The sequence below is a fragment of the Rhipicephalus sanguineus genome, chromosome 1, assembly GCF_013339695.2.
Source record: "Rhipicephalus sanguineus isolate Rsan-2018 chromosome 1, BIME_Rsan_1.4, whole genome shotgun sequence".
NCBI classification, from domain to species: Eukaryota; Metazoa; Arthropoda; class Arachnida; order Ixodida; family Ixodidae; genus Rhipicephalus; species Rhipicephalus sanguineus.
Window position 1 is genome coordinate 195,867,104 of NC_051176.1, and position 23,963 is coordinate 195,891,066.

A 23,963-nucleotide genomic window follows, 5' to 3' on the forward strand; every position below is an offset into this window, starting at 1 on the left:
CAACTTCAGTTACCCGTCAAAAAACATCAGTGTAACTCACCGGGTTTCACTAACACCCGCTCGTGTTCCCTTGACCATCACTGATGACTACGGCTGCCAAGTAGGAGCAACGTGTTTGTTATGAACGAGGACGCGTATCGTATATGGGTGTGTGCTGAAACATGTGCCAGTAACGATGCACTGTGGTTGTCTATACCCATCCAAGAGTACGAGCCCCGCTGTTTCTCACCATGTTGAGGAAGGACTGCCAGTTATTGATGTGCAGCAGCACCATCCACCAGCTCTCGTAGCATCGCTCGTCGTTATGTCCCAGGAACTCGTAAAAGGCCGGTCCCCGTACGAGCATGCTCAGCACGAAGCCAAAACCCACCATGAACATCACGGGTAGCGTCAGCCTGCGATCGGAGTACACCGTATACATGTGGGCGATCCGGGAGCCGCTCCCGCAGTGTATTTGAAGGTGAAGCCATGTGGTGGACGTTCATCGTGTTTCACGCCACTCTGTAGTGTTGAATGGGTTGCGTCAGGGAGGCCACACGTATCTGTGCTTCCGCTCCTCTCTGTGTGACAGCAGGGCAGGAAGCCAGCTCGCGCCCAACAAACGCCACGCAGTACTCTCTTGTCTACACAAAGGGCCCGCCTGATAGCAGGTTAGCAACAGTAAAAAAAGAACTTTCGTACGCACACTATCGCGGTATTTCGTGGCGAGAGGCCTACCGGTGAAGCATGCGCATATGCGTGAACATGCTCGGTCTCGAAAACTTACTTCCTCAAGTCTGAAGTCTTACGATCATTCTAAAGTCAATCACTCTTCTTATTTTATCTTATTCATTTACAAACTACTCGACACTTGTTCGCTGCTGTGAGTTACTTCTCGTTTATCTGTTTTTTTTTTTTCTGGCAACACCATAGTATAACATGGTTGTACGCCGCGCCTGTGCAGGGGCTTCTGAACCCTTACTGAATAATCATTAAAAAAAAATTAAAATTTGCTGTCGGTGACGCGAACCTGTTAAGCGCGGATAAACTTACTCGATCGTAAAATGCTTCGTGCGAGGTACTCATCGTCTATCAGCGAAGGCAGTGGGGATTGATAAACACAATGCAGCAGGGATTACGAGAATGCTTTTTTTTTCGGCAACACATCTTTTGGGTCACAGAAATCGGGACCTACAGAAATCGGGACCTATATGTGAAAATTGGCAATGGATAGATAAACACAAAACCACAAATTGAGGGGACTTGCAGTAATGACAGTGCTAAAGCCAGCCAGTCTATAAATGCAGATTTGCTCGATTTGAGCTGTGATTCGCCAAACGCTGGCCAAACGAAATACCTAAAATGCGCGCGCCGAAATGTAGCAGTTGTTTCTAGGCTCCTAGACAACGTTCTAGCAGCAAAAAGAAAAAGAAGAAGAAGAAGAAGAAGAAAAGCACAACCTAACGGGCATGAGCACAAGTGCGTGTTTTTTTTGTTTTTTTTTAAGTCTTCAGTGAACGAGAAACTCTACGTTACTATGTTGTTACCTTTACTTGTTTCGTGTTTGTTGATTCGTCGATTAATTCAGGCATCATATTTTCTTTATTTTTGTTTTATTTTTTATTTATTTATTTTTATTTTTTTGCTGCACGACATATGAAGCTGGAGCAGCCGAAATACTGTCTACCTCTGCACAGCAACCCGTGTATACCAGACCATGAATAAAACAAGGCGAATTTCATTTCGCCCGAAAATATGTTTTAGGTATCAGCAGTACGGCTGTTTGAGCTGTGAACGTTCCACCTGTCGGCACGTGCAATGTTTCAATCAAGAATACGCCCGTCAAGGTGAATACAGTAAAACACAATTCGCCAAGTTTTTCATGTAGGCACGACCCTATCGTGACATGAGTTGTGTTTCTTCAACGATCTCTTCGCACATATATTTTTTCTCTCACCCCCCCCCCCCCCCGTTCGGCTTTTACATTGGTTCACAACCCTACGTTTCACCCCCACTAGCATTCACGTCTAACTCAAATCGAAGGCACTCGAAAGGATTACATCTTTTTCTACTTCAATCGCAGCGCACACTTTTATCGCGACGTTCTCGGCGAGCACGAAACTCGCATCACCCCCCTAGCCAGCTATAGTGGTTATAGATTCAAGGATGCCATCGTGCAGGCACGGTGCAATTGTCTAAGCGCGCACTCAGCCAAAAGAATAGAATATCGCCACTTTCGTGCAGCGCGGCTGCAAACACCTCAGCCTGTGCATTTCCCGCCCCCGTTGTGTGTGATCAATTCCTTGAAAAGGTGACGGTTGTAAACACAGCCAAGAAATGCGAGCGTCAAGATGTATATACATATATTCCGAGTGCGTGCGGAGGGATTCAAGGATTTCGCTTTGTTTGTTTGCACGCTCCGTTCGATGCCGTGAAATGCAGCCGAAAACACCGGCGGTGAAAGAGAGAGAGCTTATCCGGCGAATGCATCTAGCAATCAATTTGCGTTCGATACAGATCACGGAAGCGGAGATTGTCCTTGTCGTGTGCGCTGCGCCGTGCATACCCTGTAGCACCGCTTTTTCTCTTTTTCTACCGGCGGCTGCACGATAGCGCTTTCTCAACGCCCTCACGTATGTAGGTTCGGAACGAGCTGTGCCCGCTTCTCACGGCTTCTTAATACATAACACGCACAGCTGAAACCAATACCCTGCAAAATGCCTGCTCGGCTGCATCGCATGCACGGGTTATTTCGATGCGAGCCACGCCAAACTCCCCATGGCTATCCGTTCACTGCTCATTGACGTCACTCGAGAAAAAGTGCAAGTGGGTCTGTAGCGAACACGGACGACGTGCTTGGTACAGTTGCTGAATATACACCTATGCAACGTGGCCATGACGGTATCGGTGAGAAGCAAGGGAGTCTATAAGGTCTTTCTTTATCTCTGTCTCTCCCCTTTAATATGCGACGGTGGATTCTTAAGAGCGCTGCATAAGCAACACGTTGAAGCACTGCGGCCTCGCATTAGCGAGCACGAGGTCGGCCAAGGAGTATGTGCTAACAGCTTTGCACTATGAAAATAAAATATGCGAAAGAAGGCTATTACGTTATCAAACAAACTGCCCCCACGCGCTTGCATCATCGCTAGTTGCTTACAGTGCATAGATACGTACGTCGTCGAATACACGTGCTATGCAAAAGCGACTAGTTCGCGAATGACGTCGGGAAGTAGCGGGAGTAAACAACCTATTTGTCTCGTTTTGCAGCAGTGACTGCGTTGCGAGCTTAAGACGAAGCCTTTCTTTTTTCTGTTTCGCTTCTCTCCTTCAGAAGTGCAGCCTGAACAAGGACGCTCGATATCGCATGTTTTCTGAACTGTAGCTCGAACTGTGACGAGCGAAAGCGGGTATCTGACGAGGTCACCGATTAATAAGCGAACGACTGCAGTCTCAGAGACAAGGTAAGCCACAATCAGAGACGCAAGCTAATTGGCTAGTATGCTAATATGCTAACTGGCTCAAGTTGGTCGGCGCCTCACACTTTCTTTTCTGGTGCGATTATCTGTCGGTGGCTGCACGTCGGCGAAATGCTTGTCTCGAACCCCCTGAAAGGCTGTTGCGAAGTAAGGTCTAACTGAAGCGATGGAGATTTGTGTAAAGGAGTAGTTAAGTGGAATGACGTCTACACTCAGCAAGCTTCTAGTTCTTGTCAAGCGCGAAATTGGGCAGGGCGTTTTATGATTTGAGAATAAATAGGAATACAAATTTTGATCTTATGTCTCATTTGGCTATTCGGTATCTCGTTCGGTATCAGTGTTTGAGGTTCTTTCATCAGTTTTATATTACTCTCCACTTTATTTCAGCTAGAGAAATTCCTTAGCGTCCAAGTTATGGATATGTACAGCTGCAGCGAAAAAAAAAAGAAAAGAAAAATATAGCACAAAAGACCGATGACCGGAGCAGCGAAATGTCGACTAGAATCAGGAATGCTACCTTCAGGTTGCTAACTCCCGCTTTAACAAACGGATCGCGTGTGCCACTCGTTACAGGCAGGCTCAGGAACAAGGCGTTGTAATGATTTTGACGTTCCCGTCCTCAGTAATCTTTTCTTTTTTCCCTTCAGCTGTGTTATATAGGGTACCGTTCGCATTGCTCCTCGCTTTTTACTATAAAACGTCTTCCCACACACGAACCTGTGTTTACCTAAGCATACAAAAATTAAGTCAGCATGTCGAGCAATTGATTTCTTTTCCTGGCAGCTTACCGTGACTCAACTATGAGAGATCGCTGTATATTCACGCTTTATACCTGTTCACTGCTTGGATTTAGGCGAAGTTAGGCCTTCTTTTCTCACAGCCGGTAAGGACTGATTCATTTCCGACGCATTCATTTCCGACGTGATACGCGACGTATTCAGTAGCGTTACAATTATATATTTGTTTACGACACATCCCGTCCCGCACTTGTGTGATAATGATAATTGCTGAGCTTTTACGTGTCAAAACCACGATACAATTAAGAGACATGCTGTAGTGGGGCGCTCCGCATTAATTCTCACTACCTGAGGTTCTTGACGTGCACCTAAATAAAATTACACTAGTGTCCTTCCATTTTGCCTCCATGGAAATGCTGCCGACGTGGCCGGGATTCGAACCCGCGTCCTCGAGGTTAACAGTGTGACACATTTAAGCGCTCAGCTACCTTGGCGGGTCGTATTTGTCTCATTTCGCTTCGTCCAAAAGAATAGGAGTTCAACTTTCGAGCCTTTTTCTTGCTTTTAGAGTCACTTCAATAATTATTTTGTTCAGAAAACTTCTTCAGTGTGCCGTACTATTTATGATTAAGTTTCGGCCCCCTGTCGTTCCGACCCCGCATAGCAAGGATCACGATATGCTGCGCAAGCTCGGGCGAGATGAATAATAAAAAACGCCGGGGACATTTTAGGCTGTAGAACGAGTTTACAGCCGGTTCTCATTCGTCTCTTCTTTTGTTTAGTCATGAGTGTAATAAATCGCGACACGCACTGGGCATCGCGTGCGATTTCTTACTTTCGCAGATGCGAGTTGTTCGCCCCACGAGCTCCGTGTCGTGTTAGCCACGAAGCTGTCCTTGGGACGGCTTCATGAAAACCCGTGCGACCACGCGAGAGCCGTTCACTGACCCCGCCGAGCACTGAAGCCGCTTTTCGTAGAAAGCGCGAGACGCCCTGGGCAGGAAGCAAAGGGCGCGTCCGCAGTGGGGCGGGGCTGTCGCCAGAACAACATGATCGAGTCGCCGTCAGCGCAGCTGAAAAGCCAAGCTCCGCGACCGGCGGCCGTTGCTACGTTGACCGCCTGGGGGCTCCTAAGACACGACAGCGTGTTGGATGTTCACTGCTGTGCACGGCGCCGCCGATATGTGGCCACTTGAAATGCCGCGGACTTCCCTTGTTCCCAACAGTCCCCTTGTTCTATAGAGACCTTTAGTGATGAGGCACTACCCTATTATTGCCTCGCACTTACCCCTCCCCTTTTTAAAATTTCGCACACACACACACACACACACACACACACACACACACACACACACACACACACACACACACATATATATATATATATATATATATATATATATATATAATATATATATATATATATATATATATATATATATATATATATAATTGTTTTTGCCATAGGAAGCAAGAAGCAAGCAGGAGCCGGACAAGCATTTCCTGCGGTCAACCGAAAGCTCACGCAAACAAAGTCAAGATTGAGTCACCAGTCCGCAGAAAGGTTACCCAAAGTTTTGCATGTCTGTCACAATTCGAATAAGTGAATCTTGTCCTCTCGGCAATCGAAACCTACCCTTGGAACGAGCCTGCACCGCTCAGCATTGCAGCCTTCGCTCGCTCAGCACACGTGCCTACCTCGTGCGCAAAGTGCGCGCGGTTGGCGCAATGCATGAGCGCAGTCTTCGTCATCCGATTCAGTGATGTTTCGTATTAAGTAAGAGCTATCGTCATCTACATCACTTGTCGCCTTAGCGAAGGATTCATTGAGTTTTGAAGAAGAAAAGAAAGTTTTCAATCTTATATCCTTGGCAGCCAGAAGTAGGTCAAAAAGCATACGTTTTAGGTCAATTGGCAGCGTAAGGAGATGGGTATCTGCTGTTGCATAAGCAGGAACAGCCTCTGATCTTTATCGTTGACACGGAGGCCTAACGAAGCAACGAACACGGCACTGTAGTGGTATACGTAAGTTCGGGAGCAGCTGTTTGGTGTGGGCAATGAAGGAAATGTGTTTTATATGGTTGGGCCTTTCGAAACGGCGCTTATACGTTACCTCAGTGGGCAAATAAAACTTTCGCTTCAAATGCTTTTTTTCGCGAACGAGCAGCACTTCAAGAGAGAGGGAAAAAGCATTGCGGGTTCTTTGAAAGCGGCACAAAAAGTATACGCACTCCAGGCTTTCCTTCCTTTCCTTTTTATGCTGTCAAAAAGGAAAAAAAATAAAGCACCTCAGTTGTGCTTTCTATTTCTCCCACGGTTCATGAAAAACAAAGATCTTTTCTTAGAGCACCGTTCTTGTGTATTGCGGGTTGGTCTTTGCGGTAAGCCAGTACCTTCGTAACTGAGCACGTATCGCTTCACACGGGATTTCCTACCTTTTTTTCCCCCCGGCAGAATGCAAAGCCCGCTTTGCTTGCCGCTAATGCACGCGTGTCAAGCTTATCAAGGTGCGACGTTGTGACCTATAAATGTAGGTCGAAGCCTCCTTCACGGCCGACTCCCAGAACGACTGCCAAGGACGGCTGTTTCGATAAGCGAAGGAGTCGTCATCGCCACTGACGATCTGGCCTTCCTTTCTTACTAAACAGTGGTTTGAAGATGTCTTGATAACCGTTATATAACCGAAGGCCTCTCTGCGATAGGCGGTATGTCTCGTGGCGGTTTGCACAAGCAACCTGGAGCGAAGCTAGCTTTAAAAAATAAACAAGAAATGGGGCTTTGGCAACGGATAGGGCGTCTTGTTGCGAACAAAACTTCATATCTGTGCTTCCCTTTCGGTACGTGCGATTATCGCACGTCTACATCGCTCCTTCAGTGCCTTCGCCCGCCAAGTTTGAGGCGCACTTGCCAGCCTAACCGAAGTTTGCTCGTTAAACAAGGGATAAATTGTAGCGGCCGTCAGGGTCACTCTTGTCTCCATTCTTCCGTGAGGTTTTGTTTTCGCCTTGTTGAGAGAACTAACGAGAAGACGACGCTGCTGCGAGTCACGAGCGCAGCTCCGGTGCAGTGCCAGTCGCGTTAAATATTCAGCCGTTTAAACTGAGAATAAAGCGCTCTGCTACGAATGCTCGAGGCGCACTGTACGCTTCTCACCGAATGAAACCGTTTCCTGCCATGTAGATGGACAAGAAAGAAAGGGTAGCGGCAGCGCAGACAAGAAAATAAGGTTAAATGAACTCGAGATAGGGTTCTCTAAGCAGGGGAAGCACGGACCACTAAGGATGCACTTAGTTCGTTGCCTGATGCTAATAAGCATTCTAATTAGCTCGCAGAGGAGCGTTGAGTGTTCATTCGCGCTTTCAAAATTAAATTACGTGTTTAGTACAATCAACTTAAGCAATTGTTAGCGAGTGAACGAAATTTCAACACGTTTTTTAGTTGCTTTTGGCTGATTCCGTGGCGGTGAACTGCTATCATCTGAATAACTAGCGTTTGGATCAACAGCTCCTGTTTTGGGTGCAGTTAAAGCGAGTGGGGAGGGGGGGGGGGGGGGCGTTGATTAGCGCGGATTATATTTAAGCGTGACTTCTAATGTTATGAGATCTGTACTCGCGCAACTTCTTCAGTCACGAAACACCACGTACAAAAAAGAAAAAAGAAAAGAGGAAGATATGTAAGGAACACAATTACACACAACCTCCACGCTCATTTTTAGTTGCTGTTTTTTCTTTCTTCTACTAAATAGCGATAGGCATTTACCCACGTACATAAACCGTACACGCTAAAAAAAAAAAAAGAGCGAGTAAAACCGGTGCCTTTTTGTCCCACAGCAATAACCACCATCACGCGTGCCTTTCCTTGCACTGTCGCCGTGCGCCCGATACTTCCAAGTCACGAACGGCATGCGCGTTTTCAGCGTGACATAGCATTCTTGAAAGTCGCGAGCGCCTATAGTCTTCAAGAAAGGAAATGCAAGCAAGGCAGATGACGATTATTGTTGTGGGACAAAAAAGACACCCTTTTTCACTCGATCTTTTCTTGGAGTGTGCAGGAAAAACAAAACCAGAGCAGCTACAACGGTGTATACAAGTCAAGGCGTAATGCACCTTCAAACAAGTAGTATTGGCAAGGTATGCATCGCACCTTGTTAATTTTGATAATTCTTTTTTCTTCCGAAGTCGGCGCGTACTACGTTCAGCCGAGTGGCCTTGTCTTTCGGCCTTATTTGTTATCGAGTTATTACCGAAGTCAGCATAAGTGGTAACATCCGTCAAATTTACAGTCAAAACAACTGACAGATATCCTCAGGGGAAGCAAAGGGAAGCCGCTGTTACCACTGCATAGAGCTAGTACGGCATTCAATAAGGCGATGGTGGATCTAAAACTATGCGAATTGCGTGGGTTTATTTTACTGGGTTGACCTACTGTGAACTGAAGCCTTCCCAAACATGTTAATGCAATGTGGGCGACAGGCACGTGCCAACACTTCTGAGTAATCCACAGACGATAAACAAAGTATGTCTAATATTATCTGCAAGCTATCCATTAATACTGCAGCACTTGGTCTCTTTTTAAAAGTTCTGCTTGGTGCATTTCCATCTCTTTCTCGAGCAAATTTTTTAAGCGCTGTAAACAGGTTCGTTTGCGTGTCAGAAATTGATTGCAGTTACATGACACTCTCCAAAGACGTCTATTTCGTTGAGCAGAAAAAATTTTAAAAGATACAAATTATATTGTAGAATAAATTTGCCTTTTTTTCATGATAGTAGTCTGTTCTTACCGAATATAACGACGAACCAGCATGATCCACAGGACGATGAGGTAATGCCCTTTGAGATTCCTCATTCTCTTGAGAACATTGAAGGACAACAGGAATCCACTGAAAAGAAAAGGCGCAAGAACTGTTTCAAAGGCCGTAAGACAAGAATAACGAAACGCAGTCGTCTTATCTCCACCTTTTTCGTTAATAAAGTATCGCACGCAAGTGTTTAACATTAGATTTAACGGGGAAGGCCACCTGCGCTATCGACGTGGCGTTTAAATGGTGATGCCTAGACGTTCTTGCTTAGATTTAGATTAGATGTGATCTCATGTTCAATTCTCACTTATCTTCACAGTCCTTTCACAACACGCGCAAAGGACATCGGCAATCGAAGATTGACATCCTGCCGCAGTTCTTTATGTTGCTGGACTTGTTTTGCAGTATCTGCGGTTTGATACGACCTATAACACACTAGCGGAGATGTGCTCTTCGAGTCGAATTCACGGAGATCATTTTCTGCGCTCTTTCGAAGAAAAAAAAAAATGCTGCGAATTTTGCCGCATAACCTTGCATAATATGCAGTCCCGCTCACAAACGGGACGCTGTATTGTCGTGTTGTAAGATGCGACGATATAGGCCCACTGGATTCGAGTAGAGTAGACGAAGAATAGCATGGGGACGAATTGGCACTCCTATAAAGGCAAGACCTTTTTTTCTATTTTTACATTGAGTGTGGTGTCTTGCGTTTCGTCTGATATGCTAAAGCCACGTTACCTTGTTAAGAGAACCATGATAGTACCGAACACGACAATGCAAGTTGGTATGCAAAAACGGTCCGGACGATTGGATAGTGCGGACACGTTGTATCTGCGCCAATAATATTATTTGCATCCCGCCTTTGCGCTCTCTTTTGTCCTAACGAACTGCCGACCATCTTTACCCTGTGCAGTTCGCTTATCGCGCATGTAGCCATTTTGTTGCGTAACTAGCACGGAGCAAATACTCGCCATAAACGCGAAAAGCCTGCGGAACGTTAGTTTTGCACAACTCGTTTCGTGGCGCGTGGCTACCACTGTTGCCACTGTTACGAAATCGCACATGCGCAGGCGAGCCTTGAGCGAAAGACAAGTAAATGGCTACCACGTGTGCTTGCTTTCCCATCGCATGAGACGCCGTCTTTCTGTCCTCCCCCATTGACAGTTCTTATCACCCCCAACAACCCCTCACAACTCGATTAGTGGCTGGCGTTCATACCAGGAAGCACCGATCACTGCATTTAGCAGTCCTGTTGTAGACGCAGATCTTGTTTTCACTTCAGGAATTTCAGGTCGCAAGAACTTACCCGATGAAGAAGAATGTTGCGATACTCGGGAAGGCATTTCCGATTATTGTGAAGAATGGCTCTTCTGTGGCGTCGATAACCTTGAAGTAGCTGCCTGCAGGTATGCGAGGAGAGAAGGAAGCATTATTAATCTCAGACAAGGATGCTCCCGCGATGCATCGTGAGGCAGAGGCTCTGGTGCTTGTTAGAAACTTTTACTATTTTTATCGACGTCCACTGCGCTGGCTCGATAATGTAAATGTACAATACATAGTAAAATGTAACGAGTAAAAAGCGAAGCTTCATTTCAAAACAAAACCCATTTCAAAACAAAGCCATAATTTTGAGTGCCTTCTCTACAATAACATTCCTAACAAACACCTTATATATACTGGTTATGTGGATGCGATCGAGAAGGGCTGAGAACTTATGCACCTTAATAGTGTGGACATTACGAGTGGAGCAAAGCCTTCTGCACAGATAGGAATTAATATAATGAAAAGTACTTGAGTTTACTAGCACATCATTCTTTCGCAGCCATACCTGCATGATTGACTGTATTGTCAGCTTATGTTATCAATCGGAAGCTCTAGCTATTATAGTAAATACCTGCCGCACAAAATATTACGAGGTAAACATAAGCGCGAGAATTGATGACAACTACAAATAATTATCATTAGCTAGTTCTCGCTCATACGCGTTGTGCTTACGGAGAGCGCTGATGTCTACGATGAAGTAGGTGTGTCCGAGAATGACCCACGTTGTGCTGAACACCTTGATGCCGGCAAAACTGGCCAAGATCTGGTTGTCCGAGCCCTCTTTAAAGTCGCAGTTCAGAAGCTTTCTTGTGTTGATTGTCACAGCAAAGGCCATGAGGTATTTCCATGGTGAATCTGCACGAACCGTGGAATAAAACGGGGGAGTGAGCAAGCACGATAACGGGATATTTGTAGCAGGAGTACGGCGTTTCTCACTTCAACGCTACTGTTGGCAAGCATTTTTTTTTTCGAGGCTTGGTGTCAGTTGATAGACATAAAGTACACATATAAGGAACTACAGCGGTTTAAAAATTGAACACACTGGACTATAATTTACTTTGGGAGAATATACTTAATATTATCTTATCACTGCCTAGAAGTCTTGGAGACATTTGCAACTATCCAGTATATAGTCAAACCTCACGTCTAAATTTCGCTAGGCGTCCAACTCAACCGACCCGCTCAGACGTTTTAGATGGCGCTGCAGCTATAGGAACCAGGCAGCGTTGCAAGAAAGCGCAAATGTTCGCGTACTGTAGTCCCAGGCACCAAATCAAAAAGCGAGGAAATTTTCGCATTTGCATCACGCGACTTCAATTTGAGCATTCATGTAAACCCTTTTGAAAAAGTGTTTTTTAAAGAATATCTCATTCCGCAACGTTCCGTAAGCATGATCACAGTGTAGGACATCTTTATCACATACCTGGATTGCGAGCGCGGCTGTCCTTCTTCAGGAAGATGTCGAGCCCGGTGGCCAAGAGCATCAAGAATAGGAGTACCGCTATGAGAGACCTGCACGTGGCGCATTTTAAGGCCAGCATGTGAACGTTCTTGGAGAGTTATTTATCAGGAATCAAAATCACGAGTTACCCGTGTTGGTAGAGACAGTAGGCCAACATTTCTTTAAGCCTGTACCGTAGCACATCATTCAGTTTATTTAGCAAAACGGCTATGAGCCAAGAAGTCAAAAACATTTCCGCAAGTCGGTGAGTAGATTCGAGGTGTTCCTATGCTATGGCAATAATGCCATGTTCGACTTCTGTGTTCTCATGTTTGGACCTACCGGCTTTGCTTCTTAAAGGGGCCCTGCAACACTTTTCCAAACCATCGTCAAATGACTTCATTAAAGGAGTGTATTGCCTCACGAATCGACTGCCGCAAAAATTTTTAGAATCCGTCAAGTACGAGCGGAGTTAAGCGGTTTTTTGTGCGCTTTAAGCGGTTTCTCTCTCATTTCGTGGGAGTGGGCGCGCTGAAAGCTACCATGGGGGGAGAGGGGGGGGGGGGGTTAAGAAACTTTCTCCGTTCGTCAGCGCGCGTCATGACTTTGAGCACTTTCTTTACTTTTTTTACTTTTTTTTGGTCTACGATTGCGCAGCTTCGTTTAGTTTGACCGCGAGCACGCGCGCGGGCACGTCGCGGCACGTCGCGGCGGCCACGGTAACTATGCAGCTCACGATGCTCCAATCAGCCAATGGCCGCAGACTTTGGGTTTAAAACGCGGTCATTTTGGGTATATGGCATCATTTGTTGAGAGGAGAGTGAGGTGACCGAAAATTAATTGTAAGTTCCAGCCCGCGTGCTGCGCTATAATGTTTGGCTCACGTGTTCTCAGGAGCCTCGACTTCTGATCGGCAGGGCTTTCTGACCATGCTCAAAAAGTGTTGCAAAGCCCCTTTAAGGATGGATGAAACACGTTTCTGCCTCTGCTGTCAACGTCTAGACAGAGAGGAAATTTTTATTCAGTATTTACAGCATTCAGCATTTTTATTCAGAAGCACAGGGCCGAATACAAAAACAGTATATTGGAATTAAATGTCGTAGTTATTATGTGCCAAAGCCATGATAGCATTATTAGGGATGTCCCAATAGTGGACTCCAGTTCAGACTTAATCCAGCGCAGTTCTTTCTGATGACGTACCACTTTATTGCCGAAATCTTTAAGTCTGTAGATTAATGTTTTGCCTAAAGTTTAGCATTGGATTATGACGGATGTCAGAGCATGGATAGGTGGGCTAGTTGGCACTGCGTTTTGGAATAAAACATAGAGCGCGAAAAGAAAGATGTTGGAAAGGAAAAGTATACACACACCACAAGCGCTCCCCACCACACAAACACGCACGAGCGCTTGTGGTTGGTGTATACCATTGGCGTAACCAGGGGAGTGGGGGTTCGAACCCCGCGAAAACTTTCAACTTTGCATGTGTATATATACACGCGCACATACAAACGCACGCACGAACATACATAAAGTACACTCTAAATCAGGTCCCGCTTAAAGTGCTATATATAGCCAGGAAACCGGACATTTTTCGTCTGGTTTCCTGGATATAGCCAGCATTTAACCAGGACCTGATTAAGGGTCTATGGTTGAACCCTTCACCCGGCCCCCGACAAAAATTTCTGGATACGCCCCTGGTGTAAAGCTTTCCTTGTCCTGTGCCTTTCTTTTTGCGCACTGAGGGACGGCGTAGGTGGACGGTTGCGAATCAGTTTAGCGCAGGATGGTTTGTTTGATTAAACCTCAGTTAAGCCCAAGCGCGCGAGAGTGTTTTGCATTTCGTTTCCATCGATGGCGGCAATCGAACCCGCGACTTTCAGCTCATCAGCACCTCGTCAAAGGCAGAAAATTATACTGTGGCGAGTACAAACAAACGCCCAAAAGACTTTCGCACACCAACCAAATTATTACCTTTATGCGGTTCTAGGCCTTCGCAAAACGGCCGCCTCTGCGTGTCATCGCTCTCACGAGAGCAATGAGCCATAAGATCGTCACAACCTTGGTTGGCTTCGGATAAGTGACGGACGGCGAAAGAAAATGGCTGCGGCTCCCTACAAGGCAGGAAGAAACAGCAGTCCGCAGGTGCAAAGTGCTCTCAAGGACGGCCGGTTGCGCGCAAGGGCCTCTTAGGCGTCGACCACTGCCGTGCGAGCCAACGTTCTCGGTCACGGTCACGTTTGCGTGCTGTCCGTTTCTTGGCAAATACTGCAATTTGGTAACGGGTTGTCGACTTTCGAATGTGTGTCATGAACCGATTCCAGGTCAGAGATGTTATCCCCTATATCGGAAACTACTTAAGCTGCGATGAGAACACGATACGAAGCAGGAAGAACGGCTACGATATGTAAATTGACAACCAAGCTTGGAATACATAATCGCTCTTAATCGCATCGGAGGGGACCTGACCTAGATCTCTCATATAGGTAACTTGGCACGTTCCTGGTTAAACCTCGCACTGTTGTGCATTTAAGCATGTGTTGATTAAGCTGTCTTTTTGAAATAAGTACTAAGTTAAACAGGTTAATACGGAATGTATATCAACTTCATGTTATTCTCCCCTATAAAGCGAGGAAGTAATACTACCCGTGAAACTATGCACGTGCGCTTTGGTACCTATAATGCGCACATCGATAGTCGCCAAAGACAACGCCTACTGGGCTTGTAGTGTGAGGGGCGAAATTGGATAGGGGAGGGTGGGGAGGTGGCCGAAGGCCATGCGAGATAGATGCTTTGAATTGTCTTCCATGGAAACTATTTCTGCTGCGTTATAGAACCGACTCTATACTAAGCGCGGACGGCAAGCTGGTTTTACGCAATCTGTCCATCGGCCCCTGCACAACAAGTAATGCGTGGTTGACGCCCTGCTAATGTTTGGACGAAGAGACCACGGGGGAAACGTGAGGAGCGGTCAGTACTCCTCCCGTTTCCTTCTCTCTCTTTTTTTTCGGATGTTCCTGACGTTCAGTAAAGCTCTTTGTTCGGTACACCGTTTTACTCCGAGTATTATTATTTTTTTTAAATCCTAAATATACCTCCAACGTTTCTTTTTTTTTTAAATTCAGGCATCGCATCAAATAGCTAATAGGAAACTGCTTGACAGGATTTAACAAACTTGTGCCGGTCATGTGGCTCTAAGTCGACGGTATAGTTACTATGTCCCCGCAAAAGAAGGCACGGAGAAGCATCAATTTTCGCAAATTTGACATTTTCACTGTCCCGTTGAACAATGTACACACTGCCTGCTATAAATAACGTCGCCTTCAGTGGTTATGCTCTTCCGTAAGGTCCGCGGTGAGGGAAATCAGAAATGCACATTGTACCAGCATGGAAAAGTAGTCAATTTGTGCTTATCGCGAGGAGCTAAATCTCTATGGGCATGTAAAAAACTTCTTATAATGGTAAGGAAAATTAAATACTTACACCATGCCAATTCGTACACCGTTCCAGTACCTGTCTTCGTTCAGCACAGAATCGCAACCGGAGATGTGGTACTTAAAGCCGTAGGGGTCAAGTGCTATGGAATGCAAACAAGAAGGCGATCGCAATTAATGCGGAGCCAGCGTTGCTTTTACCGATAAAATATGTGCAGCCTGGATACACATTACGTGCAAGCAAACAATATTTAAGGGACCAGAAGAGTAATCCCGTAAAAATATTTACTTATTATTATTATTTTTTTCAGCAGTAAAGGTATCAGTCTCGCATGAGTGTTTCGTGCTCCCTCTTTTGTAAAGCACAAAAGCTGAGCATTTATAGTCTATCCCCATTGCTTTGATTGTTTTTTTTTTTTCATTTATGCATACACTCGCTGGCTACCTCACAGTTTCTGGTAGCAAACCGGCAGTCATTTGGATAATCAATCCCCCCATCAGGTCCTCCTGAGATTACATCTCTCTGCTGCATTCATCCATTACACGTACAAAATCTCCGCCTAATTTGTTAATCACTACATTTCGCTCCCATTATGGTGGCTGAGCTCAGTGCATGTAATAAGAGACAGGAGACGCACAAGCGAACCCTTTGGAGCGCCTAGTGCTGGAGTAAAGTGTTCTACTTACTAAGGCCTACCATGCGCCGTACGTCTGCCACTGTGCATAGTTGTGGCAAGCATATGCCCAACCTTTGACCCTTGAAGTAACTTCGTTCGTCGGAGGAGAAAAAATCTGGCGCTCGTCGTCCCTGCAATGAAATTCAGAATAAGCTGAATAAGTTTAACCCCTTTGCTATCCATTCCAGCATGCTGTTCCTATACACACCAGTGCGGTGCTCTAAATAGGGCTTAATAAGCGAAGGATTCATTGCACTCGTGCCCTTAAGAAGAGTCGTCTTCAAAAGGAGTCTTAAAATCTATGCAAAGCATTTCAGGTGCCTCGTGCTGAACATATACGCTGATTGAAACGGAAGCAACAAAAGGAAAAACGTACGGCTGAACTGAATGGTATCATTATTTAAATCCGTAAAAAAATCCGCTATATCCATATGCATGCACAAGATGCCTTTTTTTTATAAAACATATGTCATAACACCGTCGATTGCTTGGCGGCCGCAACCTACGCGCTACATGAGCACGACGGCTACATGAGCACTGCTCATGTAGTAAGGGTTCACACATTAGAAACCACTCGGCACACATGGTTAACAAGAGAAGCTGCAACGTGCGGCCCCGAATCGGTGTTCGCCGCCCGTGTGTTCCCTTGTTAATTTTTAGTGAACCAATGTGGTGAACAGTGAGATTTGCCCAATTCCTGTGACACGTATACGCGCTATAGGAGTTTTAAAGCACAGCTGTTATGGTCGAGGTTTGCCTACAGGCAGAGAGAGAGAGAGAGGCACAGACTAAAGAACAGATAAAAAAGACATCAAGCATAGCCATGTATAGTGTAATAGAGCAATGGGTTGGAAAGAGACAGGTGAGAAGAAAGCCAAGCCAAGCCAGGACGAGCGAGGTGCGCACCAGCTCTGCTGTGACCCAGCCTTGGGCGACTTAGTGGAAGCTGTGCTATATTTTTTTCTCTTGTTTTTAAGCTCTCACGTTGTAAACGCGCACTACAGAAAAACATTTATTATCGAGTGCAAATAAACGTCCAGAAACTGAATCGATGCTCTGCACAACATCCTCAATAACAAGAGCCACATCGCATGACTCTTTTACTACGGAACTTTCAAAACTTTCGCGGCAGGGGATTTGTCGATCGGCATCGTTTATTCTCCGGCATTCTAGCGCAAATTGAGATTGTGAGTATATTAAGTGCCGCATGCTGCGCAGCCACTGTAGGCGTGGAATCAGTCGCACAGTGCTACACAAAGAGCTCGTTTTTCTGGTGGATTTTCTCTGCGCACTCTAACATGGCTGCGTGCTATTCCGAGCGCTTCATTTCAGTTAGAACGTGTGCTTATTGCGAAGTTGAAAGCAGGCGCCGAACACAGGCATTGTGGCCCATCTAGCGAGTAGTTCGCTCAGACGTGATAATCTTGAATGCGCTCGCATGTGTTGCGACGCGCGCGAATGCTCACCAAGAAGTAGCCATCCTTTTGCATCCTCTGCGCCGACTTACGAGCGAAGCCCAGTGGGAGAGTCATGAAGAGTGAGCAGTACTGGCCGTAAATGGCTGCATCTCCGTTCGAAGGCCGATGGTGCACGCCCAGGCATTCCTCGTAGTCTCCGTACGATCCTGTCGCTCCGTTCAAGGTACCAGGAGCAGGCCGGCCGTTCGAGTCCACCACTGGAATCGGGACACGTTTTCAATGGTTAGCGCCAATGGCCTGAGAACTGCCGTAGAATGTATGCCGTGCATGCCGAGTATGCTCAGCTAATCGATGCGCATACACGAGAAAGGAGTAGACAAGGTACCACGAGGGCCAGCGGTCATCTCGTCTGCTCCTGATATCTTGTGCAAGCGCCATGTCATTTCTCTTCTTTTTGTATAGGTATTACATTATCAACACCAAACATAGCGTTTTCGTCAGGAGATGAGACACCCTTTATATACCTTTATATATCTGCTAATTAACAGAGGTGCATTGCACGCAATATTTAACGTCTGTTTCTCCAGCATGTCATTGTGTCCCGTACCCGGTGTTAACCAGGTCTCATACACACAATTTACACTCACAGTCGTATTACAACCAATGCTTCGAGCGTGCGACACTGCTTGCAATTTCAGCTGAGGGACGTTCATACACTCGGGGCAAAGTTCACAACACCAACGCAGGGGCGTAGCCAAGGGGGGGGGGGGGGAATTGGGGGGCTCAAACCTCCCCCCCCCCCGAAATGTTTCAGTTTTGCTTGCGTATATATACACGCACACATACAAACGCACGCACGAACATACATAAAGTATGGTTGTACCCCCCCCCCCCCCGAAAAAAATTTCTGGCTACGCCCTTGCCAACGCGCTCCCCGCTCATAACATTCCTAAGAAATAAAGGCTGCGGCACGGAGAAAGAAGTATTGCTCCGTGGGCTGCGGTGACTTGTCTATAGGTGCACTCGTGTTGGTGAATGCGCTAGTGTGCGCTTCTGTTGTTGTTTTTTTTTTCGCTGCCTTTCATTTTATCCCTCACCACCTGCCATCTAGTGGCACGCCAGTCCTTGTCGCTAGGCAACCTTTCCAGATAGCACCTAACTTTGTCTCGGCGCTGACAGCGCAAATCATAGCTGTCTTGAGCCTACTGCACTAGAACAAAGCTTTCTCGCGCGAAAGTGTTCAGTGAACGATATCTTCCATACATGTCACATCAAAATTGGTTGCACGTGTAGTCACACAAGCCGCATAATTGTTAAACGCTTTCACATAGTGAATCCTTGGGCTGGTAAGCCAGGGGCAACGCTGCAGCTTAAATGCTCAACAGTTTAGTGAAGATTGCATTGTGAACAAGCGGGAAGTTCAAAGCTCATTGAGTGTCGATGGCTAGAGAATGACAGAAACGCCTAAAGTAGGTCCGGGTTCATGGCGCTAACTTCTGAGCCACAGTTTACTCTGATGTTCCACTAATTGTCCCTTTAAATAATGTAGAAACTGCTATGACTACTGCGTCATCGATTAACAATCTTTATGTTTTCACTTTGCCTCCCGTGTACTAGAGGCTGCAGGCGTTCGACACTTCGTTTAAACTAATGTACTTAATATTTTTGCGGGTATAAAGGAACACATCCCACAGTTAAACTTGAGGCACCAGCTGCAGTTATTTACAGAATGTTGCTTGTAGATGATGTGAAATCAGTTATTAAAGCAACTGAAGTTTTTGCTGGCTGAGCACAACATGAAATATTTGTTATGTCTCAAGCTGGTCCGAAAAGCCGACAAACTGCACCATTTGTTTGCCAGTATTTGAATGCGATAACTTGTTTACATTAGTTTGAGGAACTTAACACGAATCATAAGATTAATTGGGTAGTCTCAGACTTAATTCCAACCTAGCCACCTTTTTATGCTGTTAAAGACCGCGTTGCAGTCCGAAGAAAACTTGAATGGCATACCGTGCTGCGCAAGACATCAACAATGCGCCGTCCACCGATCAGAGCTTAATTGTAATAATAATAATTTTGGGGGTTTTACATCCCAAAACCACGATATGATTATGAGAGACGCCACAGTGGAGGCCTCCAGATATTTCGACCACCTGGGGGTCTTTAACGTGCAACTAAGCCTAAGTACACAAACCTCCAGCATTTTCGCCTCGATCGAAAATGCGGCCGCCGCGGCCGGGATTCGATCCCGTGACCTTCGGGTCAGCAGTCGAGCACCATAACCACTAGACCACCGCGGCGGGTAGAGCTTAATTGTACGAAGATGAACAAGAAACAACCACCCTCAAGTTACTTTTACGTCACGTTATACAGGAAATGTGGTTGTGTGTATTGCAAACGCCAGCTGCACGCTGAATATTTCTTTTCTGTGTGCGTGTTTGATTAAGTCTCGTAGGCGCTGGCCACATTGTGTATCCGTGGAATGCAGAGCACACTGTTTGGCAGGTAATAAGAAGCGCTTTGCGAATCATAATGGCTATAGTCACTGCGAGACAAAAACGGGAGTACGGGACACAGCGAAGACTTTGCAGATTGAGGAAAACAATCGCTTCACTTTGCCACCTCCATCATTCTAACATTAGACGTCGATTTCCTTGGACCTCTTTTTAGACGTCATGCATGGCCCACCAGCTGAATTAAGTTCGTTGTTTATTGCTACTTCAGCTTCTACTTCTTGTCTTTCTTTTGAAAAAAAGGTATCATTCAGCGCGCGGACAAAAGTTTGGAGTTAAAGCTGGAGCTCATCATCTTACTGGAGCGTGGAGCTCATTTCACCGAGGCTAACGAGGCTAGCACGATGCGGCGTTCTCACCATGCGGAAAAAACCAATCAGGACTATCCTAATTCGTGAAAGCAAGCAGCTTTCGCTGCTTGCTTTCGAAATACGTGTGCGACCGAAATACGTGTGCTTCATTTCATAGTGTTGCATAAACAAAGTAGCTCGGTGCTCTCTTGTCGACGATTATTCCAAGCTCGAGCAGAGTTGGAAACTACTAGTGGAGACCAACAGCTGGCACGCTTACATATTTTCTTCCATTGTTAAAAAAAGAATAGTGCCATGAGAAACTAATTAACGAGCACGGTTCTCCTAATGATACCCGAGTGCACACCGCTCACACTGGTGTGACTGCGGCATCTAGTATCATGGGTCTTGAGCAAAAATTACGCAACCAGGTTTCATGCCTGCGATGTTGCGATGTCTGAACCCACTTCACAATGCAGTACATAGAAGAAGAAAAACTATGCCAACAAATGAGGAACAAACGGTGTTGAAAGTAAGCTAGTGGGTTAGCACACCGATGTGCTCAGTGCATTCACGCTTCTTCCTCGCAATTGATTTTCCTCGCTGTACTCCGACGCATGCTCTTGTCCATGACAGTCTTCGTGGCTCTAATAATATTTCGGAATGTTATACAGCTAGCAAGCTGTAAGGGACTTAAGCGGACTTATGTCGCAAAAATAAAGACGTCGTGAAGATGATCCAAAAGCGTGCATAATCTTGTCATACAGTTGCTGAAAGATATGTGCCATACACTCCTTAATCCTCTATCCTATTTGGGAAAGACAGGCGCCAAGCAACGACATCCAAACGCGCCCCGAAAAACCTTCGATGGCTCATAGCCGCTTCTTTCAACCAGTCTGGAGCTTATTTGGGAAACTTCAGAGAACTGCTGCCAGGGGGCTCAATGTAAAAGTAAGCGAGGGCTTGACAAAGCGCGAATACTCTCTGATACAATGTCATAAAAAACACAAAAAGCGACTACAAAATAAAAGATTGAAGAAAGGAAGAAAGAACGACGAGTATTATCTACACTGCGAAATTCTGTGCCAAAATACTAACATTTAAGTTTCCTCAGAAAGTCATCTTAGTGACACTAAGGTTTATAGGGGTTGCCCTCGGAAGTGAACGTTTAATCTCTTATCTATACGCGATTCTTCTTGGTAGGCCATATATGTGACCATATGTGTTGCAGCTGTCGACTATTGCAGCTGCAACATCTTCGTAACCGCGGTAAACTGCTTCTACGCTTACTCTATACAACAATCTAACGCTCTATATAGCATTATGTTACTTCACGTGGCACGAGGTGAAGCTAGAGCACCATGCTTTCATGACACTCAGAAGTATTCGTTAGGACCTTTCAAGCTTCGTTTCTCCCCCTAAACATCCCTCGCTGGATCGAAAGGTTACATTTTAAGCGAATATACATACATTGTATGTATAATATAAAGCTTTATTCTGCCCGAAAAGTCGTAGGAGTCCCATCAGTGCGGAAGAAAGTTTTGAAGAATCGGTATAGTTAGTATACGCACGATGCAATTCAGATGCGCTCACAGCAGAGAAAATACATACATATCGAGTTTCAGCACTCATCAGTATTCTTGTAAAATTTTAGGTTGCATTTCTTCGCTTATGACATCAGTGATCACTGGGGTAAGAGCTCTACGGATTTCGAATCGGAGAGCTCCTTTAAGTTCAGTGACCATTGACGCCAAGACGCGCAGTGCACTTGCTTCGTGTCGCTGCAAGCGGCGTTTTTTTTTTTTCAATATTTCGCAAGGCTATGAAACAACACTTACAATAAACTGAACTCAAGATGGATTAAAGCTGGTATCCAAAATCGGCTACTTACTCAGCAGTGCCCACGGGGACTTGCTTCTTAGTCCAAGCATCACCTTGAGCAGAGCGCCGGAGCATTCTTCGGTGATGTTTTCGTCCGAGAGGATGACAGACACGGCCGGTCCGACTCGTTTGGACAAGTCCTTCACGAAACCGTCGATGAAATCATCCAAGTCCAGCGTGGTCACCTCCGGCACGTCAGTGTGCCCGAAGGGTGTCGTCTCGGTTGTTGACTCTGTCGTCAACTCTGTAGTCAGTTCTGTAGTAGTGGTCTCAGTCGTCGTCTCTGTCGTACTTTCCATCGTGGTCGTCTCATGGGTCGTCTCAATCTTCGCAATGGATGTGGTGGTGCTGCCGGTGACCGCCTCCGTGAGGCCATCTTCGGCGCACAGGAGTGGCACGAACGCGAGCAGCACCAGTAACAACTTCATGGTTCATAGGCGCGCCCGGTCATTGCTAGAGCCTTTTATTGGCACCCTATCGGGCCGATCGCGACTTTTGCATCTCCGGAAAAATCGCTCTCTCCTGAAGCAATCTGCCACGGTCATCGAGGTGAAAGAAGAAGAGCGATAACAATCGAAGGCAAGGGGACACCGATAAACGTAATACCAACACAAAGGTCACGAACCGGTTTACCAGCGGATGCCTTGACCCCGACTGACGTCACGCCGTTTCAAGGGCGTGCGTCGCAGTCCGCCGACCACGCGTGAGCTAGCGCGCCGCCCCTCTCCGTCTACAAAACAACCGCGTGCGTCGGAAAGGGGTGACCACTTCGGAGTGTGGTAGACGGCTGGTGCGAGCGTGCCAATGCTCAGGATGACGTCTACATGCTACGCAGGACTCATCTTTTCCGGTGGTGCAAATACAACCCCACACGAACACTTTTCAGTGCGTAGGCACAGGACATCTATCACGATGTAATGAAGCTAGGTATTAAAAAGAAGAAGAAGAAAGAAACGCCAGTTCATTTTTAGAACTATGTCTGATCTAAAATGATAGCTCACCGTGTTTATTGAGAATTACCGCTAAGGAAAGATAAGTGCGTCGGCGAATTCTTTTGCGATAGACAAGACAATATGGTCGGCTGCAGTGGCTCAGTGGCACTGCCTGTACACTGCCAAGTACGATGCCACCGAGTTCTATTCGCCGGGTTCGAGGCTGTCGAAATCCGGTAGAGGCTGCATGTAAACACCCTCGAGTACTGTGTTTTGGTTGAACGCTATAAACCTCCCATGGTCGAACTTAATTCCGTCTCACCGGTACGGCGTCGCTCACAACGCCGTGGGCCCTTTCCCGTGGTAAAGCCGCACGATTATTATTTTTGAAACTTGCTATGTGTTATAGTCAAATGCAACATGCACACCTACCACAAAAAAAAAAAAAATAAAATACGAGGATTCTTGGCTCACATTTTAGGTAGGCGTTCGTTTCCATTTCGACTATGAATACCTTCCGTGACTGCGTACGCTGCCAATAATAGAACGTACTTGTGGGCTGTAGTTGGTTGATCATTACGGCATATGGCAGCGCACGCCGGGTGAAAGGACGAAGCCGAAAACAAAAGGGCCAACAGCAGCGCTTGTCCCTTTCGTTGTCATGTTCGTCCTTTCACCCGGCGTGCGCTGTCATACGCCGTAACAAATAATAGAATTGCCAGTAGATGGCATAATTAGAAAACAAGACCTGTTCATTCGAGCCGCTAAACAACTAGCACTTTACTAGGCATATATGCGGTAATCGGAATAAATACATGTCTAGGTGGCTCCAGTCGAGAACACTCTTAAACTTCAGCGCTCGTTATGCCATAAATAAAAATCGCTTAGGTTATATCGCGTGGCATCGTCCACAGCAGCTGGACTATTCGCTATCTGATGTGCGATAAAATTTGCAACTTCTCTACCATATGCGCAAAAATGCGTAGTTTGCAACGATTCACAGGATGCAGTAGCATCACTTTGCAGCACAGAAATGAAAACAATAAGAGCTAGTATACCGTATG

The 23,963-nt window shown here is 46.1% G+C and overlaps 1 protein-coding gene across 4 annotated transcripts in view; it reads right to left on the reverse strand.

Moving 5' to 3' along the window:
- Positions 1-22,439, reverse strand: part of LOC119381045 (nose resistant to fluoxetine protein 6) — a 71,548-nt gene extending 49,109 nt beyond the window's left edge. For 2 of the 4 annotated variants that reach the window (XM_049418593.1, XM_049418589.1), the window contains exons 1-9: positions 21,978-22,438; positions 17,329-17,537; positions 15,873-15,993; positions 15,235-15,328; positions 11,737-11,825; positions 10,986-11,168; positions 10,297-10,390; positions 8,973-9,071; positions 230-395 (exon numbers count right to left, since the gene is read on the reverse strand). In XM_049418593.1, the coding sequence (XP_049274550.1) occupies positions 230-395; positions 8,973-9,071; positions 10,297-10,390; positions 10,986-11,168; positions 11,737-11,825; positions 15,235-15,328; positions 15,873-15,993; positions 17,329-17,537; positions 21,978-22,395 (1,473 nt within the window). In that variant the 5' untranslated portion in view covers positions 22,396-22,438. Of the gene's footprint in view, positions 1-229; positions 396-8,972; positions 9,072-10,296; positions 10,391-10,985; positions 11,169-11,736; positions 11,826-15,234; positions 15,329-15,872; positions 15,994-17,328; positions 17,538-21,977 lie in introns of all 4 variants that reach the window. The other 2 variants (XM_037649038.2, XM_049418594.1) reach the window with 2 other exon arrangements.
- Between the last annotated feature and the right edge of the window lie 1,524 nt (positions 22,440-23,963).